The following is a 24,922-nucleotide window of genomic DNA, read 5'->3' as shown; positions in this document are numbered from 1 at the left end:
ACAAAGCAGATGCCAGACCACATTTCCAGTGACCTCCCAAGTGTACAGTTTTGCCAGAATGGAAGTGCTATTTGGAGGGGTTCTGAGCCCCCTGCTACTTTTCTCGTGTGTGTGTGTGTGTGTGTGTGTGTGTGTGTGTGTGTGTGTGTGTATGTGTGTGTGTGTGTGTGCAGTATGTGCAGAGGCCCACGGCACCACTCTTTCACCTTATTCTTTGAGGCAGGGACTCTTCCGTCAGACCCAGAGCTTGCTGAAGTAGCTTTAGAGATCGACTCAGCTGAATTCCGAGGCTGGACGTGCAGATGAGCCCTACCTATATGCGCGAACGACGTATCTGGGGATCTGAACTCCAGCCCCCTCACATGGAAAAAACTCTAACCACTGAGCAAGCTCCCAAGCCTGGGTTAAGAATGTGATTAAGGCAGCCTCTGTGGAACTTAAGTATGTTCTAAGCCAAACACCCTGCTTCTGACATACCTGCCGCTTCCGCTCGTTCACGGGTCTACTGCACTGGAACTCAGCAGCTCAGGCTGGTCTTGAATTTAAAATTCCCCCACCTTTGTGTCCACGTACATTCACACTTGATGATCGTTCACTAAGGCAGTGATTATCCAAGGACCTTGTCACACAGCTGACAAGTCCGTGATTACGCAGGCCCTGCTGGCCCTTTAACAACAGCGAGAGAAGGAACAGATTCCTGACAGGCAAATCTAACTGTCAGGCGTCGTAAGGAAAGCAGCTACAATTCCCCATTACGTAAGCAAGCGTGTAAAGACTAAAATACCCCAATGGCTGGGCTAGCCCAGAACTGTTATTCTGCTGAGATCTCACATCCCAGTGATAACTGAAGCCTGGCCCCTGCTCCCCAGGTCTTGTGTTTAATTCTGCTGCAGTCTCTAGAAATCAGGGAACCAGGCTTATCAGCACAGAGAACACAGGCACCCAAGCAAGCTTCGGGGGTAGCAGATGTACATCATCGATCACCCCGACGTCTCATTTGTTCATTCATCCATTGATTTATTGATTTTAAGATGGAGTTTTCACTATGCAGCCAAAGCTGAACTGGAACTCACTACGGAGCTCAGGTTAGCCTTGAATTTAAAAATCCTCCTGCCTTAGCCTCTTAAGGGACCACATGCCTGTGCTATCAACGCAGGCTCTGTATACGTTCAGTTCTTGTGTGGGTGGCATGGCAACAACCCAAAAGCAGCCTGGCTCCCAGCACGGGTGCCATCACCAAGTCTTAACTCTGCTCCATGAACCACCTGTGACACCCACAGGCTGTTTAGCCTTTTAAACCATCTCATCCAGCCACAGTTATAATAAAGCAACGGGGAGCACATTATTATTCCTTAGATACTTTCAGATGTATTACCCTGAAATTACGGCAGGGTGCTGCATTTTCCCTGTAAGGGATATGAGAAGTTACTTGACCAAACAGGCTACCAACTAAGTACCCGCCAGAGCCACACTTCTGGGTTGTCCCACACTCGGACATCAAGAGTCAGTAAGAGGGGCAACTCTTCCTTCTTAGTTCTAAGCCACTGTGCCTTGGATTACAGTCCTTCATACTTGATCTGGAGCTCTGGGAATAAGGTTGGAGCTTAGTCGTGAAGCTTAAAATCTTTTAAAGTATGTATTTGTTTTATAAAAATGTATGTGTGCATGCTTGGGTATATGTAGGTGGACCGTGTGTGTGTGCGTGTGTGTGCGTGCATGCGCACGCAGTGCCTATGGGAGCCAGGAGAGGGTGTTGAATCCGCTGGAACTGGAGTTACTAGTGGTTGTTAGCTACTATGTGGGCGCTGGGAATCAAACCTGGATCTTAACTGCTGAGCCAACTCTCCATCTAGCCCCAGAACGTAAATGCTTTTCTTTTTCTTTTTAAGTATGTTATGTAGGATCCTGGTTGTCACAGTTGTTAGGATTACTATTGCTGTGTTGCTGTGATAAAACACCGCGACCAAAGCAACTTGGAAGGAAATTTTTTTGTTGTTTGGTTTTGTTTTGATTTTATGGGATGTTGTTTATTTGTTTGGCTTTTGTTTCCACATCATTGTTCATCATCTAGGAAGTCAAGGCAGGAACCTGGAGGCAGGAGCTGACACACAGGCCACCGGCACTCATAATCTCAGGCATCTGAACAACCTGGTCCCTAGTTAGTGGCACTATTTGGGGAGGCTTAGGAGGTGTGGCCTTGTGGGGGAAGCACATAACTGGGGAAGGGCTCTGAGGTTTCAAAGCCTTGTGCCAGTTCCGGCTCGTGGTTCAGGATGTGAGCTCTCAGCTCATTCCTGCCGCAATGTCTGCCACTGCCTGCCATCAGGGACTCTTAAACCCCTGGAACCAGAGGCCCAAATAAATCCTTCTACATGATGTTTGGTCGTGGTGGGGTGTTTTTGTTTTTTGTTTTTCTATTCTTCCTCTTCCCAAGACAGGGTTTCTGTGTGTAGCCCTGGCTGCCCTGGAACTGGCTCTGTAGCCCAGGCTGGCCTTGAACTCACCGATGTCCACCTGCCTCTGCCTCCCGAGTGCTGGGGTTTGTGTCACTGCTGCTCAGCTTGGTCATGGTTTCTTAATCAGAGCAACAGAAAAGTAACTAATAAAATGATGCTTTCTCCTGTATTTGAGATTTGGTCTGATACTAAGTGGGTCGGAGGGAGGGCTGGGAAGTAAATGCTAATGAGTATGGGGTTTTGTTGGTGGGGAGGGGAGGATAAAAATCCCACAAAATTGACTGCAGGACAGCTGCACAGATTAACTGGTAAAGTCTATGCAAATACTCTAAATTTTTTTTAAAATTAAACTTCAAAATGTTAAATGCTTCTTGTTCTAAGCATTCCGAGGAAGGACATACAACCTGTGTCATAAAGGCTGCCCCAGTGTGTGAATGCTAGACCCATCTGGGGAGACGAAGAGCATATCCGTGGTAATGAAGAAAGGTGCATCAGTCCATCTTCCACTTACTAATGGGATTTTAAGGCTGCGGTTCCTTAACCCCCGTCCTAACACAGACTCTGTACTGGCTTTTTTCAAAATAAGTTTCACCTTCTACTCTGCAAAGAAAAGACTCTTACTGAATGACAGCAGCTGACGTTTGACAAATTTTGGGCTCTCTGAAGTTCCAGGCTGTATCGGTTTAAGAGAGAAATAGATTTTCTTATTCTTCTAACTCCTTGAGATGGTTTCTCACTGTGAGGAACAGCGAAGATCACTGTGCCCCAAATGTTTCGACAACTAAGATGTCAAGCTCTACGGATTAGAGATCTTAAGTTGATTTTCATGTCTTCCTTTACATATACAACAATAGCTGGCCTAAATGTTTGAGTTTTTTGTATCTGGAAGCAGCTTAAAGAAAGAGGAAGCAAATTTCCTCCTGTGTCTTTCACATGCAACTTCTGTCAGGCATGGACTCAACAACATTAAAAGCACTTTAAAAAAAGGAGTGTTGCTCATTTTTTTAAGTGTGTACACTTGTGGGCCTGAGTGTGTGTATGTGTATCACCTGTGTACAGTACCCATGCAGGCCAGAAGATGGCGTAAGATCACTCAGAACTGGAGTTACGGAAGGCTGTGAGCTGTCTGATATGGGTACTGAAATCGGAAGTCAGGTCCTTCCAGAGCAGCAAGAACTCTCAAATGCTGAACCATCTCTGCAGTTCTAATAGGACTTTAAATATCCTATTTGTCTCCTTTTAAAGTTTTTGGAGACAGGATCTTTTTTTTTTTTTTTTTTTTTTTTTTTTAAAACAGAGCTGAGGACCGAACTCAGGGCCTAGCAAGCGCTCTACCACTGAGCTAAATCCCCAACCCCTGGAGACAGGATCTTATGTAGCCCAGGCTGGCCTAGAATTTGATATGTAGGTGAACTGGCCTTGAATTTTTGATCCTCCTGCCTCTACCTTCCAAGGGCCGACATTATAGGTATGAGTCACTCTGTCTTATAATTCCTGTCTTTTTGTGTTTTCCAGGTTCTTTTCTACCAGACTCACTTACGAGGCTCACGCTTTCTTCTAGTTACTGTAAATGGCCTTACTACAGAGGTTCGGGACATTCCTTGAGAGCAGCAGAGGGATGTAAGCATCTGAAGTTGCTCACCTTCTGCATGATACCCTTTTCATAGTAATAGCGTAGAGAGCGGCTCAGCTTGTCATAGTTCATGGCTGGCCGGTTCTTCTGGATGCCCCAACGCCGAGCAACCTGAAATGACAAGACAGCAAAGATGCACTCAGTGACTGTTCTGTAATGATTAGTTTCTCTAACTTGGAAAGTAAAGCGTTCAATTCTCTCAAGATCAAATATTAAGTACAGGTGATGATTCGGCCACAGTTCTTAGGGGGTGAAGACTCCTAACACTGTAAGACTGCAGAGGACTTGGTTAGCATCCCAGAGGATACAGGCCCTCTACTATTTCTCCATTTATGAATTATTGACCAATACTCATGGACCATTAACATATTGCCATTAAGTGCTATGGCTTCTGTAGCAGTCAATAAGGGATAATTGGAACGGTCATTCCTGAAACATGAGGAACACGCTAGTGAGTTGCTAATGGCCTGCAGAGCCGAAGTTCAATTCTAATAAGATTGGAGAGGGGCTGGGAGATGTTTACTTATTGCAGCTCACGGACTAAGGGGGATTCAGATCATTTCAGCCTGCTGCCAACCAGCCCTTCACTCCCAGCAGACCCACAGAATGGACAGTAAAGCGCCCAGCACCATTATCCATTTCATGAAAAATTAACGGGGCTTCTCACATGGTTCTAAAGGGCATTACAGCAACCCAGTCGACTTGAGGTGCAGGGATGGGGAGATGTAATTGGAGCTCTGGGCAAAGGCGTTACGGGGGGGGGGGTGTCCTCCTAGACTCTACTCAGCTAACAGGGCAGCAAGTTCTGTTCTCCAGCATCTAAACTTTCACGATCCCACTTAGGAGGCTGGCTGTCAAGGCAGATCAACCGTGGAAACATGAGCTCTCTGACGTCTTCATTTTAGTCACCTTTAGAAACTTCAAAAAAGACCACCTAACTACATCCTTTTGAAGTTTTTCTAAATTATGTGTTATTTGGAGACAGGATCTCTCTATATAGCACAGGCTGGCATCAAACTCTCCATCTTTCCGCCTCTGCTTCCCAGTTACTTGGATCACAGGCAAGCACCACCAACCCCAACTTGCTCTTTTGAGACAGACACACAGACACACTCCAGCTGAGAAAGCTAAAGGTTAAACGTAGAGGTAGGTGGAGAGAAAACAGCAGATCACATCAACTATGTGAGGGGCAGGGGTGTGGCAGAAACTCCTCCTGAATTCAGGACTCTAAAGTGACCTCGAGCAAACACCAGAGACAATCTGGGAAGGAAGAACTCATCTGTCCTAATTATATCAGAGCAGTCCACCAGCTACCGTTTCTACTTTGCCCTGCAAGAAATCCCGTGCAAGTTCAATTTCCGCTTATTGTTTAGTGTCTCTCAGGCAACCACGAATCTTGGGGCTCTCCTTTGCTCCATTTTTTATCAATTCAAGTCTACCGTCAAAAATAAATAAATAAATAAATAAATAAATAAATAAATAAATAAATAAATAAAAGGCCCCAAGGCAAAACTTAGCAAAAACTGAATCCTGGTTAGAAGTCCTTTTTATTTGATACAGGGTCATCTTATGTAGCTGTGGCTAGCTTAGAACCCAGGCTGGTCTCAATTCACAGAGATCCACTTGTCTTGGCCTCTGAAGTGCTCGGATTCAAGTTGTGCACTAACCCATCTGGCAAAGAGAAATATTTCCAATCAATGGAAATACTGGTAAAAAGAGAAATTTGCTAAGTTAATCTCAGTCCTGCAAGGTTCGACAGCAACCCACACTCTGAAGCTACTTGCCAACCTGTCTGTTGGAAGTGACGGGGAATGTCAGGGCGGCTGGCTCCATCTCTTTCCTCCCCTGGGTGGTGGAAAACAGTCTGCCTGGTCTTCAGCCCCCTCTTTGCCGCCAGCACATGCAACAGCTAACTGGAGAGCGGTTCTGTGTATTGCAGACTGCAAAGCTGCTTCGGTAGTGATGGTTACTGACTCATCCTCCAGGCTGGTGCCCTATGATTCAGTGGCCTCTCCACACTCCTCCCTCCACAGCAGTGCGTGATGCAGCTGCAGACTTGGGCAGCCCCTATTTGGTGTCAGGAAGAGCAGGCGAGAGCACGTTGCCAGCTCGCTCCTTCTTTCTGTTCCCCAAGTACTAAGTTATAGAATACATACTTTGGGAGCTGAGGCTGGGGTGGGGGGCGCGGACAGACAGACGGACGACCGCACTCATTCCTCTTCAAAGAACAAGCAGTCACAGAACAAGGCGTGGCTCTCTCAAGCAGCCCAGCCTTTAAAACCTCCCATGGCATCATTTATCTGCCACACGTTCAACCAACAACCCTACCCCCCCAACAAATATTCATATTAATGCAGATTCACAGTTAAAATGGCTCCAGATTAAAGCCGAGTCAGTCATAATTGAGAGGGTGCTAAGCTGGATGACTATCAAAAGACATTTGATTAGGGGCCTGCCAAAACGCAGTTCTAAAACCACAATTTCCATGCACAGTGTAATGGATATTATGGATAATTACCCAGAGTGCACTACTCAGCCACACAGCTGCCTACAATTACTTCCCCAACAGCTTCCTCCTCTGCTTCACCCTTTAAGCTCCCCCGTGACAGCTTTCCCCGGGAGCTGGTGGTATCTTCCTGACATTAACAAGGACAGGGCTGTCACAGTTACACAAAGAACAGAAGAGGAAAAAGTCAAGCACTGTGCAGGCCAAGGCTCAGTGCTCCAAAGATTTCAAAGGGCCCGGCATTAAGGAGCACGGGGATGCCAGAGACCTCAAGGTAGGGTGTAAAACGCATTTCCTAAAGAAACAATGTTGGAAGTGGTGGGGTGGCTCAGTGGGCGGAGGCATCTGCTTCCCAGGATTGGATTTTCTGGACCCACATGGTAGAGAGAATTCACTCCTGTGGGCTGTCTTCTGATGCAGCACATGCAAACTTGGATGTGCCGCCCAATAATAAAAACACAATAATAACAATTACTATTATTTTTAAAATGCTGCTCAATCAACAGAGAGGCTCAGGGCTGCCATGGCTTCCCATGTGTGACTTGGAGCTGCTTGGCATTTATGAGCATTCTGGGTTAATATTAGTTCCTTCATTAAGTAAGAAAGCAGGGGCCCTCTGCCATCTGTTCATCATTTTCCTTACCGCTGGTAGGAGAGCGGCAGATTCAATAACAGCCTTACAGAGGCTCATAACCAGGTTTACCTGCAGCTGGACAGCCTGTGCTCAGGCCCGAGGCGGTGGCAATCAAGCCATAAAAGCTCCTGTTTGTGGACTGAGATGAATCAATAGGGCTGCCCACAAGACAAGCTTACCTTCACTTCCCCAAGCCTGGGTGAGTCAAGGTACCATCTCATCACCAAGCCTCACATAAGCCAGGCCGCATCATTAGGAAAGCAGTGACCCCCGCTCAGCCTCCACCTCTACACAACTGAGCCCAGTCGGAGGCTGTGTGTAGTGCTCCATATGTTGACAGCCTTTCTGTGAACAGGAGACAGGGAATGCTGTAGACATATTTGTGTGTGTGCACGAGTGTGTATGTGGCCTTATGTTCACATTGGAGGCCAGAGATCCAAGTTGCGTGTCTTCCTTGACTGTTTTCTACTGAGATCAAGCCTCTCTCTAAACCTGGAACTCATCCATTTGATTAGGCTGGACAGCCAGCCAATGAGCTCCAGGGATCTGCCCGTCTTTATTCTCGGAATGCTGGGATTACAGATGTGTGGCGCCGAGCCTGGATTTCACATGGGTGTTGGGGATACACAACGGAATCTCCATTCTTACGTGGCAGGCGCTCTGCTGGCTGAACCTTCTCCCTAGCCCCAGGAATGTATGTTTTATACTACTTTAAATGAAGCCTGCCTTATTTTACCAATGCAGGACACCCCAAGATTTTATTCCACCCCCCCCCCTTATCCTATATCTCAACTTTCAGACCATGTCCTTCTTCTAACCAAACATAGTGTCAGGTTGTTGCCTTCTGCTGCCAACTCTGCAGTCCTTAATGGAATGCTTCCCCAGAGGGCTGTTCCCATTTCTATTGTACCAACTCAGGGGCAGCGTATGCCTAACCACGCACTATTAAAGAAGCGCATGCCAGCCAGTGAGTGTGTGTATGTGTTTGTATCTTTTGCAACTACAATTTTTTAAACCCTAAACCAAACAGAAATGAAGATGACTCCCTTTGGCATGGGATATACTAATAACCTGGTTTAATTCTCTATGCTGTATGTTCAGGTCCTATGGGTGGATCTTCCTCAGTGAAGACAAGGCCGTGGGGTTCTGCCTTAGGTTTTTCTGTTGTTAGCTCTGGGCGAAGAGATGGTAACAATGTATCCTTTTCTGAGGGGGCCTCAATGGAGAAAATGCCTCCATAAAATTGGGCCGACAAGCAAGCCTGTAGAGCAGCAGTTCTCAACCTGTGGGTCATGACCCCTTTGGGAGGGGTGTTGGACGACCCTCTCTCAGTGGTCGCCTTAAACGATCTGCATATCTGATCTGATCGGTAGACCATCTATCAGATATTTACGTTACGATTCATAACATTAGCAAAATTACAGTTATGAAGCAGCAATGAAAATAATTTTATGGTTAGGGGTCACCACAACACCAGGAGCTGCATTAAGGGGCTGCAGCATTAGGGAGGTTGAGAACCACTGCTGTAGAGTATTTTCCTAATTAGTGATTGGCATGAGAGGGCCCAGTTCCACTGTGGGTGGGGAAACCCCTGAGCTGATGGTTCTGGGTCCCGTAAGAAAGCAGGCTGAGCAAGCCAGTAAGCAGCACTTCCCTGTGGCCTGTGTGTCAGCTCCTGCCTCCAGGTTCCTGCCTTGACTTCCTGGATGATGAATAATGATGTGGAAGCAAAAGCCAAACAAACAAACAAACAACATCCCATAAAATGAAAACAAAACCGAACAACAAAAAAATTTCCTCCCAAGTTGCTTTGGTCACGGTGTTTTATCACAGCAACACAGCAATAGTAATCCTAACTACTGTGACAACCAGGATCCTACATAACATACTTAAAAAGAAAAAGAAAAGCATTTACGTTCTGGGGCTAGATGGAGAGTTGGCTCAGCAGTTAAGATCCAGGTTTGATTCCCAGCGCCCACATAGTAGCTAACAACCACTAGTAACTCCAGTTCCAGCGGATTCAACACCCTCTCCTGGCTTCCATAGGCACTGCGCGCGCACACACACACACACACACACACAGAGTCCACCTACATACATCCAAGCATGCACACATACATTTTTATAAAACAAATACATACTTTAAAAGATTTTAAGCTTCAAGACCTAGCCTTGGTGGTTTTATTTTTCCAAGTTAAAGCCATGTGAATCTCGTGGTGGGGTCAGTGAGATGGCTCAGCAGCAGGTTGCAGGTTAAGGCGCTTGCGGCCACTACTAATCCTGGCAACTTGAGTTTGATCCCTGAGACCCACATATAGGAGTGAACCGATCCCCACAAGTGGTCCTTTGACTTACACACGCATGCCACCAATTTAGTGCATGTGCATGCAGACACATTAAATAAATGAAGGTTACAAAGGAAAAGAAGTATGGAGTAGGGTAAATGCAATCCGTTCATACAGCCTCGGCCACGGGCAGTAACAGACCAGGGTCGAGTCTGTGTTACGGATAACATTAACAGGAAGCACAGCCTGTATCAGGGTTAACTCTTCATGGCTCCACCCATTACTTTTGTTTATTCTCCCTAGGAGTGTTACAACACTTTAAATGTTCTACAATGGAGAACTCTGCCTGTTCGTTTGGCAACGTGCAGAAAACCGTCCTACGGACAGGAAGAACACTGCCGTGCCCGCCAGCTGGAAGGAAAATGAGAAGGCAGAGCACACTTCAAACACAAAAGCCTCACTCATCCCATCCAGCACCGACTGTGGTGGTTTAAAGACCAAACGTGCCCCACAGGCTCCGGCATTTGAACACCAGTGGGTTGGCGGAGCCGCTTGGGGAAATCTAGGGGGCGTGGCCTCGCTGGAGGAAGTACGTCCTTGGAGGTGGGCTTTGAGGTTTCAAAGCCCCTAAGCCATTTCCGGCGCTTCTGCTCTCCTTGCTTCTATGCTAGTACTTGGGCTGGGAGCTCTGGGCTCCCTTCTCCTGCCTCGGTGCCCGCAGCTTGTTGTCTGGCTCCCCGCCGTGCCAGAGTCCAACCCTCTGGAACTGGAAGTCTAAACCCAAACTCTTGTGTAAGCTTGCTCGGTCACGCTGTTTCGTCACAGCAGCATTAAAGCTTAATTAAGCTTTAATTAAGTAAGGCACCCAGACTCACCTCCTCGGGTTCTATCAGCTTAAATTCCATGCCTCGGCCAGTCCAGGCAATGAAGTGGGCATTGGCTGGGTCATCAAGAAGGGTGACGAGGAACTGCCACAGCTGAAGAGAGCCTCGTCTCTGGTACGGGGGCCCCTCTCGGTAGAGGGTGGGCTCCTGCTTGACCTTGCCTGCGTGGGACAGGGGTACAGAGGTTATAACTGAGGTTGGAGTTTCTCAGGGATTTGCACAAAAAACAGTGGTTGCTGATGATTTAGTCACTGAACGGGCTGGGACTGACATCAACCCTCTCACTCAGCTTCAGGTCTTGGACCGGCACCTCACCTTCCAGTCTTTCAGGCACCACGCAGGTGTCATCGAAGTATAGCCTGGGATCCTTTTCATATGGAAATCCTGGAAGAGTTGAAGGAGAAAGACCACACCGCTTAACAGTCTGCGCTGTACTAAGAACTATGGAGTTAAGGACTAAAGGGGCATTCTTTAACATACATTAACAACAACTTTATTATTGTGTGTGCATGATGTATGTGGGGCACACACATGTGGAGGTCAGAGGTGGCTCTCTGGGGTCAGTTCCCCTCTCCTAACTTTCACAAGGGCTCTGGGTTGTTAGGGTTTCTCGGCAAGCGCTTTTGCCGGTGGAACCCTCTCACTGGCCCATTACCTTTCATTTCTGGTTCCTAAGTCCTACTGTCGTACCCATGCCAGACTGAATCTTCAGAGACTTCCAAAGGACTCAAGCACTCAAGTTCTGATGTCACTACCTCGGCTGAATCAATCCGTGCTATCAGGGCTCCGGCTGCAGGAAGCGCCGCTGAGTCATGAAGGTTCCCTCAAATCTTAGGAAGTTTGCAGGGCCAAACTAACCTGTTTATTCTGGTCGGCCTAAGTAGCTAGCTTTGTTTCATGTGTATTACGAGTTGTCATTTTCCTTTCAGCTAATAGTAACTCAGCCTTCCCGGTGGACTTGTCCAAGCTATCCACACACCTCACGTGCTATAGCCAAATATACAGAGAAGGGAAAGAAGATGCAGGCCCACAGGAAGGAGACTGGGAAGAGCGGCACACTCAAACAAGTTGGAGCACTGTCCCCAGACACAGCGGAAGGTTTTAAAGCCTTCCTCCTGGTAGACTTGTCATAGAAGGGGAGTCAAGAAATGGGAACCGAATGGTCTGAAGACAAACATCAAGGATGAAATAGCTGAGGCACAAAGCAGAGAGGACACGGGAAAAGACGGCCACATGTTCTCCACACGCTGGCCTGCGTGCAGTCCCGACCTCAACAAGATCTGTGGTTCAAACCCAAGGCGGCTAACAACTCCCTGATGGGGACCCTGTTCTCTGTACCTCACAGGTATTACAGCTGGTATACAGTCCTTCATCCCCTGGCTCTTCTCTGGCTTTGTTCCTGGTTGATTCACCTGGCTGAAGACTACTAGTCTATGTGTGCTAGATATGCAGAGGGGACAGACAGGAGACTCTCTGCGGCATGAAAACCCCACAGGTCAAGGAGCCCGGATGTGATCCCTCCCCTGATATCCCTGGCTTCTTTGTAATCAGTTCAGGTGAGGGACTGTCTTGGCAGGCCTGGCACCCTCTTAAGATGCCAGGGCCTAGGGAAAAAAAAAACAACTCAGTGCAACATGCAACAGATTATTTTGATGTTTAGGTCATTCACCTGTTTTTAGCCTCAGGCATGATTTTTCTGTTATTTAAATCAGCAACATCATATATGGAGAAATAGCTCAGTGGTTAAGAGCACTGACTACTATACTAAAGGACCCAGGTTTGATTCCCAGCACCCACATGGCGGCTCACAACTGTCTGTAACTCTAGTTCCAGAGGAATCCACTGACATCTTCTGGCTTCTCCTTTCACTGAATGCACATGGTGTGTAGCCATACATGCAGGCAAAACACCCATATACACAATTTAAGAAATAAGTATATTTTATTGGCTTTTTTTTTTTTCCTGATTGATTCAATTAAAATTCTAGGCCACATATTTTGCTGATGTGGGTAGGAGGTAAGAACGCAGCCATGGACTTTGTTCTTATGTGTTTACATCTCAACTTGAAGCAGGAAGCAGATAGTAAAAGAACAGGCAATAAATGATTAGTATAGCACTGGAATTAAAGAATGCGGGCTCTAGAATGAGACAGGTTGACCCCAATTAGCTGTGTGACTCTGAATACATGAGTTCCACTGTGTTCAAGTTTCCTCGCTGGTACTGTTATGAGGAATGAATAGTTACTGTGCTGTCTGTTCTACCAGCCACTGCTCTGTCTTTACAACAGAGTAAGTATTGTGACAAGCACTGTTAAGAAACTGTATGATGCTGTGTCAGGTGTGGTGGCTCATGCCTTCCACCCCAGCACTCTGAAGGCAGAGGCAGGTGAATCCCTTTGAGTTCCAGGCAGCCTGGTCTACAGAGGGGTAATAGTGAGACTCTGCCTCAAAAACAAACAAGCACACAAACAACAACCAACCCTGAATGACAGTATGAGAACTGTCAGCTCGACACCCCCTACATGGAGCCTGATATTCTCAAGGATAAGGGTCCTGTCCTATGCATCTTAGTGTTCTCACAGCGCCTTGCCTACAGTTAAGTGTTCCATCAATTTTGAAGTACAAGATCTCCTGACAATTTAAGCAAAAAATGTTGACATGCTTTCCTTTAAGGCATGGTCTCACGTAGCATAGGTCTACCCTGAACTTGCCATGTAGCCGAGGATGACCTCAGACTCCCGATCTTCCTGGAACCCTCACCTCCCAAGTGCCTAACACCTGGCAAACTGACTTTTATGACAAGCTGCTGTACTTCACATTATCAGCAAGACGTAATTTCTCATGCGTCATGCTTTTTCCCCTTTAGCTGCCAGGAGGTGATATATTTCCCACCTTCCCTATGTGTTTTGATATTCCAGTGCTGTTTAAATGGTCTCGTTATAAAGTCATTGTAAGCAAACCGCTTGAAAGTTTACACATCTGTCAAACGTGCTGCGCTGTCCTCTAAGGGAAAGATCACTCATCCACAACCCCGCAAGAATAAATTCTTGTTTTGGTTTTTAAAAGCTTATAAGGAACATCATTTGGGAACATTTTGTGGTTTCCAGTTATTGCCACACAAGGCCCTCTAAGACACCTGGAAGATGTTTCTGGTTTGAGTGATAAAGCCAGTTAAGTTTGCATCTGCAGTTCCTTCAGTTGTGGCCAGAACCACTCAAATAAAGGCACCGGAAGGAAGAACCTGCTTGACAGGCAGTGGAAATGAAAGGCTCAAAATATCACACGAGGATTCCAGGTGAGTACCCGAGGCAGGACAGCTATCTTAGCAATCAGAGATGCCAATCAGAAATGCTTGTTTTGATAACTGTTTCCTAGGCATCTGTGGTCAAGATTATAAAGGAAGGATAGAAAAAAAATCGGGCCCAGATAATTTAGAGCAGTTTAACACACTGGCTTTTTTTGAAATTTACTTTTTCCAGTGTGTGCGGTCAATTGGGCAAAGGAATAGGGCTAGAGGGTGGAGGGCGGAGGTGGCTTCACAAGATGGTTCTGTGTGTAGTAAGCAACCCAAAATCTTACTAAAAATATTTCCCTTAAGAGCATGCTCTTTGCTAAATGTTGTAATTATACAAAATGTTTGCCTCCCTCTCTTCCCTGTTCCTTCCAACATGTGCTTGCTGCAGACATCAACTGCCTCTGTAGAAACAGCGAGGAGTCTGGAAGCAGCCCTGCACAGCTGTGTCTGCTCAAGTCTGGACATTCACTGAGATTATCACAGGGTGCACAGCAGGAGAGCAGCACTGGTCTTGCCTAGCCAGGGGGGAGCCATCTAGCCAAGAAACCACTCTAGCCAACTAGTCACTTGCTTTTGTTTGTTTTTCCAGACAGGATTTCTCTGTGTAGCCCTGGCTGTCCTGGAACATACTGTGTAGACCAGGCTGGCCTTGAACTCAGAACTCCCCCTGCCTCTGCCTCCTGAGTACTGGGGTTAAAGGTGTGCGCCACCACCACTCAGCTGCAACTATAGTCACTTGTAAGAAACAACCAATGCTTCCTGAGTATCTAAAATGCTACAGAAGGGGGTTCACAGGCTCAGGTACGTGAGGCTGGAATTTGAGGGTCTCACCACTTAGGGTAAAGCTACATTCACATCAAAACTTCAATTTCAAAACCCCTTCAGGTGAGTCTTAGGTACAGCTGAGGTTGAGTGTGGTTTTCAAACTTGAAAAGAGAGACTTCTGGGCTCCGTGTTGGGACTTTTGATTCAGTAGCTGTACTGGGTGGTTTTGCGTGTCAACTTGACGCAAGCTAGTCATCAGAGGAAGGAGTCTCAGTTGAGGAAATGCCTCCATAAGATCCCACCATAAGGCATTTTCTCCTTTAGTGATCAATGGAAGAGGGCCCAACCCATGGTGGGTGGTACCATTATTGGGCTGGTGGTCCTGGGTTCTATAAGAAAGCAGGCTGAGCAAGCCACGGGAAGCAAGCTAGTAAGCAGCACTCCTCCATGGCCTCTGCATCAGCTCTTGCCTCCAGGATCTTGCCCTGTTGGAATTCCTGTCTTGAATTCCTCCAGTGATGAAGAGTGATGTAAAAGTGTAAGCCAAATGAACCCTTTCCTCCTCAACTTGCTTTTTGGTCATGGTGTTTTGCTGCAGCAATGGACACCTTAATTAAAACATCAGCTCTTGAGAATTTGTCCAACCAAGTTTCAAGAGAAGTTGGTGCCATCGGTTTGGGGGAGTCAGAGAGCTCTAATATATGTGGACAGATGTGTTTAACAGAAAATGAAACATACTTCCAGGGACCTACTCTACAGAAAAGTTCTTCCCTATCCCAGTGTTTGGAAACGAGGTCTTGACCTACCAAACTGCCTAGAAGAGTAACTTCTAGCCCACTGCACACCCTCAAGGCCTCTCAGACCCCACAGGGCTCCTTCCCATCACATGGACTGACTGATCTGCCATGGTCATCCATTCACGCAGGAGCTGGGCATTCTGCAAATGTTCCCCGCAGCTCTGACAGTTCGATTACCTTCCTCCCACACTGTGTCCCACCTCTCCTCTGGATTCCCATCCAATTACTTCTTCAAACAAGTCCTTAAGACTTAAAAGTTGTCAACTGCAGGCTGAATGAAAACAGATAACAAAATGCTGGCCTTCAAGAAACCTGGCAGTAGGCACCCCCAAAATGTCCTATCCCTTTAACCCAGAAGGTTCAGGAATTTAGCTTCAAGAAGTAATCAAGGAAACATGGAAAGCTCTAATTAAATGAATGACCACTTATAATTATTTTGTGAGGTATCTGTGAATATTTAAAATTTAGCAAGAAGATCCTAGCCAAATGCGTCCCCACACATTAAGTACTATGCAGCCACTACGGAAGAAGCTATTGAGAAATGGGGGATCTGGGTGATCACACTGGACAGACATGTGGAGAGATGAAGGCTGGTTTCTGGGCCCTTGGGGGCTTGTCTCAGAATTTTGGGTCTACCTTCCAATAGCAAATCCTCTGACCTCTTGGAGCCTCAATGGCTAATAACATCTATCTTACAGGAGGGCAGGATGATTCAACACCTTGAACGTGAGTCAAGAGCTTAGGACAGGGTTTGGAGCATAGTAAACATGCAGTGAATTAATGACTCCTGCTGAAAGACTGGACAAAAGGAATCCTGGTATGATCTGTACAAATTCTGTACAGATGTATGCACAGACAAGCAAGTTCGCGACTCCCTTTGGACAGTGAAATCTGATTTTTATATTGGTGTCTGTCTATAATCTCTAAGCTGTGTGTAATCCGTATTTATTGCTTACAGAAAGACGAAGCTATGAAGGTTTGCACTGTGAACAAAAAGTAACACAAAAGCAAAGAAAGGTTCTCTAGGATTCCAGCTCCATTCTGACCGTTTCCTTGAGACTACACGCTGGAGAACATCTTTGAATTTTTTTTAAGAAATCTATTCATTACATTAGAGGGCATACAGTGAGCTGCATTGAAGGTCAGAGGAAAATCTGTAGGAGTCACTTCTTCCACCACGTGGATCCTGATGATCAAACTCATGTCGGAAGGATTGGCAGCATCTCTAACCTCTGAGCCATATTGCTAACCCTTACTGTTTTAGCCAAGGATGGCCTTGAACTTCTGATCCTTCCTCCTGCCTCTGCCTGCCGGGTGTTGAGATTATAGGCATGTGTGCCTCCGTGCCTGGTTATGTGTGGTGCTGAGTTCCTTGATTGGGCAGGCAGGCACTCTACCAGCTAGGCATGTTGGTTGATTTAAATTACTATTAGTCCAGTTAGGTTAATGTCATGAAAGATAAGGCCACAGGCCCAACTCTGCCCATCGCTCTTGCTCCTAATTCTAAGTATCTCAGCCATCTGATCAATTAGTCGATTCTAAAGGGACTGTGTGTGTGCACAAGAACCTGAATAGACAGCACACAGCACTCTTATTTTGTGTATATGGTTGTATAAAACCGTGTGAGTACATGTGGAAGTCAGGTCAGTATCAGGTATTTTCTTCTGTCTTCACCTTATTTTTTGAGACAAGGTCTCACACTCAGAGTTCACCAACTGGCTAGACTGGCGACCTAGCAAGTCCCAGATCTTTCTGTTTCCTCCCAGTGCTGGGTTCAGGCAGGCACTGCCATGCCTAGCTTTTTCCATGGGTCCTAGGAATCTCAAGTCAGAGGCTCATTCTTGGGCAGCAAGTACTTTATACACGGAGTCTTCCCTCTATCCCTAAACCTTTATGTACATTCATTCAATAAACATCAAGACATCAGTTCATGCTTGTGGGCAAATCATAATTTTTTTTTCTCATAGCCGTCCTTAGTTGATCCAACTGGAAAACATCTCTGCTGCGTCCTGTAATGTTTTGCACGCAGTAAACCTCTGCATAGTCTTAGCAACCTTCCTATCTCCACCCCCTCCTTCTATCAGATGCCAGCTCTCCTCCTCTCCAGCTCTCTCAAGGCCAGTGAAGAAACTCCTGCGATTTCCCTCTCGTATTAAACTCAGCAATCGCCCATTACATAATCCTTACAACAATGCGCTACCCACCCAAACTAGGTGAAAACCAGAAACTCGTCCTAAAATTCTTTCCCAAGATGCCCCTGGACCCATGTAAAACTTCCTGACCTAAGCCCTGAGGGCCCAGTTTAGGCTGACACAGCTGGAAACATAGACACCAAGTTCCCCTTTTCTTCAGTGTCCTAGGGACTCAGCAAAGTTAGGGCCATTGCCATTTATAAACGATGACCGCCTCAGTGCTTAGCCGGCTGCTGGCTGAAAGCCTATGTGCAAAGGAACCGATGATTACTATTACTTAGCTCTTGTCCTCATGAGCTACGGAAGGCCGAACCCCTGACCTCAAAGCTCAGTTTAGAAACAGGGTAATTTTAAGTTAAGCATATGCATTACCAAAAAACTCTTTAGAAAAAGAGGAAGAAGAGGAAGAGGAAATCCTCCAACTTCCACGTGTGCTGTGGTGAATACAGCCCCTGCCCCCAAACAAACTAATTTTCAAAGGGCAAAAGTGAGCTCCTGGCCCCTTACCTTCATGGTTGCTGGAGAAATACCCTCCTCTCATGTAGGACTGGCAGTTAGGCACTTCTGAAAGGGAAGCAGAGATGCACGCACTTACAGATGCACACATTCTTACAGATGCACACATTCTTAACCATTCCTGCAGAACAGCAGGGGAGATGCTGGGCAGCGACGCCCCTAAACCTCGCCCTCCAAGGTCATGGTGCTGCTTTGGTTTTTGACAACTTGACAACAATCAGAGGTACTTGGGAAGAGGGACCTGACACATCAACTGCCTCTATCAGATTGGCCTGTGGGGCATTTTATTGATGAATGATTAATACGGGAGGGCCTGGCCCACTATGGGAAGTGTGTAAGAAAGCAAACTAAACAAGCCATGGGGGTAAGAAATCACACCTGTAAGCAGCGCTCCTCTGCAGTCTCTGCTGCAGTTCTTGCCTTGGCACCCTCAATGATGATGACTGCAATCCCTCAGCCAAATACCCGACCCTCAACCCCAGCCCTGCACCTGCACCACCAAGGTGTTTTGATGAGTGTTTTATTACAGCCACTAAGGATCGACCTACGACAAAAGGCCAGTCTTTGGGGCCTTGTTCTGTGGATGGGTACCACGCTAATAAACAATATGGTAAACACTAGACCCCACCACCTGCAAGCAAGACCCTTCTTATCCACAGTCACAGGAGAAAGAAGAGCCCTGCTTCTTCGTCCCGATCTCACTCATTTTAGAAAGCAGTTAACAATGCGTCTGGCGGGATGGCTAGCGGTAACATGAGAAAGTGGCCTTCAAAAGGGCTTTGGGGTGGAGGGGGGGAGACGATCGCTTTAGATCTTTCTCAGTCTGCTCCTTTGGCCACTGATGGTCACATCCAATTCTGTTGCCAGAGATGAGGGTATTTAAGGCCAAAGGGATTAGGGGTACTAAAGCTCCGAAGCCAGGATGAGAACTGGCAGGGTGGGTACTGCAGTCTGGCAGGCATGTTTTCTCCATGTTGGATCTGTTCTGCTGAAACTAAACCACACTCTAGCCATCTCCTCCTCAGGTCCCAGGAGGAGAGGGTGAACTGGGTGTATGTACCCCGGGGCCGGGCTTCTGGTGGGAGCATTTCTGGAGTGCCTTTCTGCAAGGGAATGGGATCACCAAAGGTGGTTGAGATAGATTAAAATGTCAATGCTGGGGGGCTGGAGAGATGGCTCAGTGGTTAAGAGCACATACTGTTCTTCCAGAGGACCCGAGTTTCAATTCCCAACACCCGCATCAGGCTCACAACCCCCTGTAACTCCAGCTCCAGGAGGATCTCACTCTTCTGGTCTTTGGAGGCACTCACTCACATACACTGATACATACGTATAACTAAACTAAACTAAAAATCATATTATTAATCATACAATAATTCTATATAATAAATAAATTATACATATACATGTATATAAAAGTCAATGCTAACCCTAAAAGTAAAAAATGTTACCATTATGACTTCTCCTGAGAAAAATATTTCCAAGTCTTCAAAAATATTCCAGTGAAAATTGGTATGGGTCATCAGCAGTTACTCTTCTATCACAATGTGGTAAATTTCTCCCTTGGCCTACCTTTTCAGATTCCCCAAACTGGTTTCTATCCAAATGGCACAATCTATGGTGTTGTCTCAAAACCCAAGGGCAGATTCTACACCCCACTCCACCCACAAGAGCCATTCAGCTTCAGACTGCTCCATCCTTCCAAAGGGGCTTAAGAAAGTCCACAGAGAAAGGAAGAACACCGACCACCCAGCCACTCCTGGGTCACTGTGGTCCTAACTGTAAGGAAAGACAGGGAGCGTTTCAGTGACGACAGGAAACGCGTCCTTACACCTCCAGCCTGCCAGGTTCCAGGCCTGCTTTCCTCTGGCGTCTCAAAGGGTCTGACCCACAAGACACAGAGGGAAAAGGTCTAACAGTCTCAACTTCTTCATGGCTGAAGCTGCCAGGCAAACAGCAGGGTCCCTCACAGGTTCCACCTCTGCCTGTGTTAGCTAAGAGCCTCCGCGGGCATAAGCACCAGCCCACTGCAGGTAGTGAGAGAGGAGGATCTGAACCAGGACTCTGCACATCTGTGGGTATCAGGCACTTCTCAGAACGACTATTTCAGTCACAGAACTGTGTCTGGGAGGCGAACTCTTTTCCTTATTATATTGGGTCCTGCTGTACTGAAAACAAAGCCACAAAACTAAAACATCCAAATTGTGTTCCTTGTATCCAGTGCACTTAAGGGTGGGGCACCACCCAAGTGTGGGCCCAGCAATCTTCAGCCTTGACTCAGAGGTGTATTTTATACATTTTTGGATACCATTAACTAATTCATTAAGTTCTTTGAGGGTAGTTTTTTGTTTGTTTGTTTTTGGCAGTGCTGGGCATGGAATCCAGGACATTCTGTTCTACATACTGAGCTACATCCCCAACCCCTGAAGGCAATTCTTATACAATGATTCCCCAAATGATTGCGGACAGCACTCTCAACACTGATCAGGCAGATGAACGCGAGAATACAGACGTCCATACAATGGGTTTATGCTAACCTGAGTCCGCGCAGTAATCTCGGGGCTCCTGCTTGATTCCCATTGGTGACTGGAACCCATGTGCTGGGGGACCAGGCATCCCAGGGACCCCATGTTCATAGAGTGGGTCATGGTACTCCTGCTTGAATCCCTGAAGGGGTGGGGGAGCTGCGGGGACAATAGGCTCTGACATCTGTCGGTGGTAGCCGGGGCGGTTATCTCCAGGAACTCCTGACTGAGGAGGGAAGGGGTGGCAGGGTTCAGACAGCTGCCGCTGAAATCTGGAAGAAGGAGAAAATTGTATTGTTTAATACAAAATGAGTACTTACTATGTATGATTCAGCATGGGGGATTAGCCACAACATCTGGTTTAAAAAGATGAATTAATTTCTAAAACTACGACAAAAAAAATGTTTGTTATTAATGCATGTGTGTACGTGGGTGGGTGGGTACATATTATTAATGTGTGTGTGTGTATGTGTGTGGGTGGGAACATGTGCCATGGACACACGTGAAGGTCAGAGGATCGCTCTGTGGAGTCATTTCTCTCCTGCGACCTTTACATAGGTTCCAAAGATTGAAGTCAGGTCATGTCAGGCTTATACAGCAAGTACCTTTAATAATGGTGGAGCCATTTCACTGGCCCATGAATTAATTTTGAAAAGAACCAATGACTTACTTGGTATGGATGCATACCATAAAACTACCATAATTACAATATAAGAAATGAAAAGCTGGTTTGGTAGATCAAAGGAACTGAATAAAAAATACTTTTTATTACCTGTTAAATTGCAAACATATACTTTTATTACGTGTTAAATTAAGCATTTCACATTCGTAAGGAAGTTTAGGTTTCATTTTATACTACATTCTAAAGTAAATTTCGTATAGACAAAAGATTTCATACTATGAAGTAAATATGTGGCTTCAGATCCTCCTGCCCAGCCTTCCCAGTCTTTTGATATGCACCAGGTGAGTATCACCATAGCTTTTAAAAAGTACCTGAAGGTCAGCATTTCAGCATGGTGGTTTGAATGAGAATGGCCCCCACAGGCTCATAGATTTGAATGCTTAGTCTCCAGGGAGGGGTACTACCTGAAGGCTTTAGAGGATTAGGAGGTGTGGCCTTGTTGGAAAAAGGCTCTGAAACTTCCAGAAGAAAAAAGTAGGGAGTACACTTTAAGATACAGCCTTAGCCGGGCAGTGGTGGCGCACGCCTTTAATCCCAGCACTCGGGAGGCAGAGGCAGGTGGATCTCTGTGAGTTTGAGGCCAGCCTGGGCTACCAAGTGAGTCCCAGGAAAGGCACAAAGCTACACAGAGAAACCCTGTCTCAAAAAACCAAAAAAAAAAAAAAAAAAGATACAGCCTTAGATAAGAACTTCCTAAATAAGATTAAAACCATCCAGGAAACAAGACCATCCATCAAACAGGACTGGATGAAACAAGTTTCTGTACTGCAGGAAGCTGTTAATGACTGAAGAGGCCACCTAAACGGGGGTGGGGGGTGGTGGGGAGTGGGGGGAGGGGCTTTGCTAGGTTACATCTGACAGAGGATTAGTATCTAGAATATACAAAGAACTAAAAACTAAACTAAAAGTAAACACCAAGAAAACAAATGATTACGTTAAAACATGGGCTAGAAGAAGAAACATGTGGGCTAAGAAGGTTTTTTTAGATGCTGGCCACCCTCAGCCATCAGGGGAATGCAAACCACAGTAAACTAAACTACTTTGCGATTCCATCTCAACTCCAGTCAGAATCGCGAAGAGTTAGAAAACAAAAGACATGGTTCTTGCTAATAGATTTAACCAAACAACTGGGCTTAGATTTTAATCAATCTGTGTCAACAGGTGGCTCACAGATTTCTACAGCGGCATCAGGACTTAAACCCTTCACCTTAGAGATCTGGGTACAGATAACACCGTGAGATCAGCGTACATCACGAACCGCTCCTGGGGCAGTTTTTTACCATCCTCCGCAAGAAGCACCCTAAAAGTCACCACATTATAACATCATCTCTGAGCAACGTTACAACACATGCACATCCTCTTGTCCCAGACACAAAGGCACTCTCATTTGCCAGGCCCACATTCTCAACACACCCCAGCACTGTGAAGTTCGGTACGGGAAGGTGCACGATTTCACCAGCAGACACCTGAGCTTTAAGGAAACCTTTCAGGGGTCTCCAAACAAGCACACGTTTGCAACTCAAGGCTTGGGCTTGACATTTCAAACACAGGCATCAGCCAGGGGCTCAAAACCTGAATGGGAGCCTTTTGGAAAAGCACGAGGATGTTGTAGAGGCTTTTCTCTTACTAGCTACCCAAACCCCTTGGGTTACTTGGGAGAAACAGCAGCAGGGACAGCCGCTCTGCTACCATGTTAGCACCTTCAAAGGTGACCCGCACAAGTCAGTTCCTTTGATGGCTCCAAGATGGCCCGTACCACTCAGTTCTGTAACCGGAGCCTCGGCAGCTGGCGGGACCCATGGCCCCGCTTCCGCTTGGTTCTCATCTCCTCGCCTTCCAGAATGTAACCCTAGAGTCGGCCTGGGATGGCCTCCTTAGGAAAAGATGCTTCCATGAGCCCTAGCCAGCAACTATTCCCTCCCCACCCCCCGAGCCGAGTCCTAGGATCCATGAAGCCAAGGCCTGGATAGATCTCAAAGATCAGGTCAGAGGTTTTCACCAGCATTGCTCAGCATTGCATGTTTTGAGAATGGGGGTGGGGGTGGGTGGTGGAAAAGGATTCCTGGGGGAGGTCACGAGACCAAAATACCCCCCAAAAAAGGAATGGTTCAGAGCCGGCCGCTGTAATTGCTATTTGCAGAGATTAATAAAGTAATTCAGTTCTCATCCTCAAAATATATCCTGTGAACTTTACCCACTGGCCTCCATCTGAAACTCATCCCCCTCTCAGAGGCGATCTTTCTGAAGCATCTAAGAACATGTTGTTCACATAAAACAGCCACAACCAAGATGCTGTTGGGATCGGCCCCAAAGGAGCGGCAGCCGGATTGGACCAGTCTCTCTTCCTCCCACCCCACCCGTGACCCCAATGCGGCTCACGGGTGACGAACTCACATTCAGTGAGCAAAGGGAGGCAGACTACTAAGCAAGGCTTCTGAGTGCCAGTTTATTTAAAGGACAAATTATTTATTTATTTGTCAGATTTATATAGCGCCTTTCCTCTCGAGAGCACGCCCACACCACCAACATTTGGTTTACGTTATGAAAACTGTTAGATTCTTTTTCTGCATTTCCTTTTTGGTCTCAGCTGCCGACACACAGAGTAAACATAATGGTAACAGAAATAAAAGGGAAAAAGTGCAGATTCAACGCAGGGCACTCAGTGTCTCTGCTTGGCCAGTGAAACAATGGTAGTTCAGAGGTCATCTCCGCGATGATAGGTAAGATTGAACAGGAACCACACCACACACTTACATCTCACTGTTACCAGCTGAAAGAACATGATGGAAAACAGAGAAACAGCAGAGGCAACTGTGAGCCTGGCTGTGAGGTCAGAACAAGCTGAGCTGAAAGCCGGTCTCTACCACCGGCTCCCCGCGTGACTTTAGGCAAAGTTATGCAAGAGCTCTGCGCCTTCATTTTCACACCGGCAGAATAAGGATGACCAGGACACCCGCCCCAGAGGCCTGTTTAAAGATTACATAAGATAATGCATGTAACCGGACGGAGCACGCTAAGTTCTCGATACACGAGACCTTCAGTCTCCCAGCTAGAATCACAAGCTATACAAACACAAAGACCTCATGGGGTCAGGTGATAGCCATACACGCCTCTCCAAGAAAGGCCCATGAGTTGCCCACGATATCCAGTCCCCTTTTGAGTCAGAATGTTGGGTTTTATTCTTGAGTGACTCACTCATGCCTACCTGGGAAGAAAAGTGAAGCAGACTCGGCATGCTTCAAGGGCATCAACCGGGACAGTATCCACACCCAAGCATAACTCCGATGGCCAGACACATTGTAAAAACTGTAAAAACACAGCAACTGAAGTCTCCACATCTGTGGTAGCCACATTTTAGGAAAGAATACTTTTGTAAAAAGTATGTTTACAGAAATACGTTATATTTTTAAAAATTATTTATTATTTTGTGGGTGTGTACGATGGGGTGGGGTTGTGGGAGCAGAGGTCAGAGGATAAATTTCAGGACCTACAGAATCTCCTCCCCCTTTCACATGGCTTCCAAGGATCCAAGCTCAGGTTGTCAGGCCGTGTGGCACAGATCTATCTGTCTGTTGTGACATCTCACTGGCGCAAAAGTGATGTTTAAAAAGTACAATGCAGAGCCAGTGAGATGCCTCAGCGGTCAAGACATCTCCCAAGCCTGACCATCTGAGTGTGCGCCCCAGGACCCACACGGTGGAAGGAGGTCTGACTCTGTCGGCTTTGGGGCTCCACAACTACTTCCCATCCCCA

General features: G+C 46.6%; 1 protein-coding gene across 2 annotated transcripts in view; it reads right to left on the bottom strand.

The window, feature by feature from the left end:
* The window catches only part of Etv5 (ETS variant transcription factor 5), a 63,418-nt gene that overhangs the window by 2,738 nt on the left and 35,758 nt on the right, over positions 1 to 24,922 (bottom strand). For both annotated transcript variants that reach the window (XM_028875225.2, XM_028875226.2), the window contains 5 exons: positions 20,500 to 20,759; positions 17,954 to 18,010; positions 10,714 to 10,782; positions 10,390 to 10,559; positions 4,099 to 4,200 (listed from right to left, as the gene is read on the bottom strand). In XM_028875225.2, coding sequence (XP_028731058.1) covers positions 4,099 to 4,200; positions 10,390 to 10,559; positions 10,714 to 10,782; positions 17,954 to 18,010; positions 20,500 to 20,759 — 658 coding nt within the window. The remainder of the gene's footprint in view (positions 1 to 4,098; positions 4,201 to 10,389; positions 10,560 to 10,713; positions 10,783 to 17,953; positions 18,011 to 20,499; positions 20,760 to 24,922) is intronic.

This window comes from Peromyscus leucopus, chromosome 12, assembly GCF_004664715.2.
Source record: "Peromyscus leucopus breed LL Stock chromosome 12, UCI_PerLeu_2.1, whole genome shotgun sequence".
Classification (NCBI taxonomy): Eukaryota; Metazoa; Chordata; class Mammalia; order Rodentia; family Cricetidae; genus Peromyscus; species Peromyscus leucopus.
The sequence above is the reverse complement of the archived record's forward strand: the minus strand, read 5'-3'. Positions and strand labels throughout refer to the sequence as shown.